Source organism: Octodon degus, unplaced genomic scaffold (genome assembly GCF_000260255.1).
Source record: "Octodon degus isolate 3935 unplaced genomic scaffold, OctDeg1.0 scaffold00049, whole genome shotgun sequence".
NCBI classification, from domain to species: Eukaryota; Metazoa; Chordata; class Mammalia; order Rodentia; family Octodontidae; genus Octodon; species Octodon degus.
This window is the reverse complement of record NW_004524625.1, coordinates 13,019,213-13,020,805: the sequence shown is the minus strand read 5'-3', so window position 1 is coordinate 13,020,805 and position 1,593 is coordinate 13,019,213. Positions and strand designations below refer to the sequence as shown.

The 1,593-nt window shown below is 56.4% G+C and overlaps 1 protein-coding gene across 1 annotated transcript in view; it reads right to left on the bottom strand.

The window, feature by feature from the left end:
- The window catches only part of Ccdc81 (coiled-coil domain containing 81), a 63,353-nt gene extending 62,491 nt beyond the window's left edge, over nt 1-862 (bottom strand). The window contains exons 1-2 of the mRNA XM_012515039.2: nt 826-862; nt 43-446 (exon numbers count right to left, since the gene is read on the bottom strand). Of these exons, the coding sequence (XP_012370493.1) occupies nt 43-446; nt 826-862 (441 nt within the window). The remainder of the gene's footprint in view (nt 1-42; nt 447-825) is intronic.
- Between the last annotated feature and the right edge of the window lie 731 nt (nt 863-1,593).

Here is a 1,593-nt window from a genome sequence, read left to right as displayed (position 1 = left end):
CCAACTCTTGAATGTTTTCCATTTCTTTTCTTAAAGGAATGCCGTTTCTCGCCGCTCCAGTCCCTGGATCCGGCTCTCGGAAGGCGGTGACCGCAGGGCGCCTGACGCTGTCCGGCGCGGCTCCACGGGCGCAAGCGCCGTGCGGGCAGGAGCGGGACGGACGCGGGCGGGTGCGGGACGGCGGGCGGGCGGGCTGGAGGAGCCCCGGGCGGAGAGGAGGGCGCGGCGGGTTGCTAGGACGCAACAGACGCCGGCGCGGTCGCTAGGGCCTCGCGGAGGCGGGCTGCGCCGAACGCGCACCTCGGCGGCGGCGTTCTCCTCGCGGCAGCCACCCGGCCTGGTGCCCCAGCCGCGCCGGGACGCCTTCCGCCCCCGTCCGCGCCGTAAGTGCCTGACCTTCCTCCGGGCACAGTTCCCTCGCGTTTCTTGAATGAAGGTTAAGCAAGCTGTGTAAATAAGCAAAGCTTTGGGAGCTTCCCCAAGATCCACACCACCAGCACATGTCTAAATATAAAGCCCCATCTGGTGGGGAATTAAGATTCTGTTGGGGAAAAAAAAAACCACTTCTGCCATTAAGGGGGCCTGCCCCTTAGCTCAGTTCTTTAAGTGGCTGCTTCAACAAAGCAGTCAGGCTCAGGTTGCTGTGGTTCGATCCCCACAACACAAGACAGCCAGTCATGCCTTGAAGGCATTCGGCGTAAAAAAAAGAAAAAAAAAGATTCTGTTGGAGAGGAGGTAAAACTAGCCAGCATGACTTGCACATACAAGAAATTATACTTACTACCAAAGCATCCTTGTTCTTGGGAGAACGTTATTTTCACTTACTCCCATTGTTTTCTACCCTCCTCCCATTGCACACCATCCTTACTTCTCAGTCCCTTTCTTCTATGTCTAAACTGCTCCTCAAAAAATACAGGCGTGGTTAGCATTTGTTTGACTTGGGTGCCCTAAGCTCTGAGACCCTTGGAATTCATACAGTTCATCACTGTGCACAGGCTGATGGGGCGGCGGTTCCTGTGACCACGCTCCCGTTCCCAGAGCTGACACACAGGCCCTGGCCGCCTTCTCCGTGCACCAGGAGCTGGCCTGTGGCCTGAGCTCAGCCCTCAGGCTCCTTCTGGGGTGCAGATTGTTGAGATGGTGCCTATCGGAAGACAGTGAATGCGGGGATGGCAAACACACCTCACCATCCCATTTTAAGACAGAGTTCCTCACCCCAAACCTCCCACAGCCCCCTTGACCCCTGCCCCATCCTAGTCTGGGTCTCCCAGCGCATGTCAGCCTGTGCCTTTCCCAAAGGCCCCCAAGAACTGCCTGGTGCTTGTTAGCCCAGGGCAACATCTGTGCCCCCCTCTGCTTAGTGTTTACAAAACAGTGAAACCTCAGCACAAAAGAAGGGGCGATCCACCCTCCCACTTCATGTGAAGAAAATAAACTTGACAGTAGAGACACTTAAATCCCAGCTTTAATCCATCAGGTGGCTCAGATTGGGCATGGTGGCACAGGACTGTGATCCCAGTTCTTGGGGGGCTGTAAACAGGTGGATCACTACCAGTCCGATCTAGTAGTGAGACCCTGAACACCCTGTAGGCC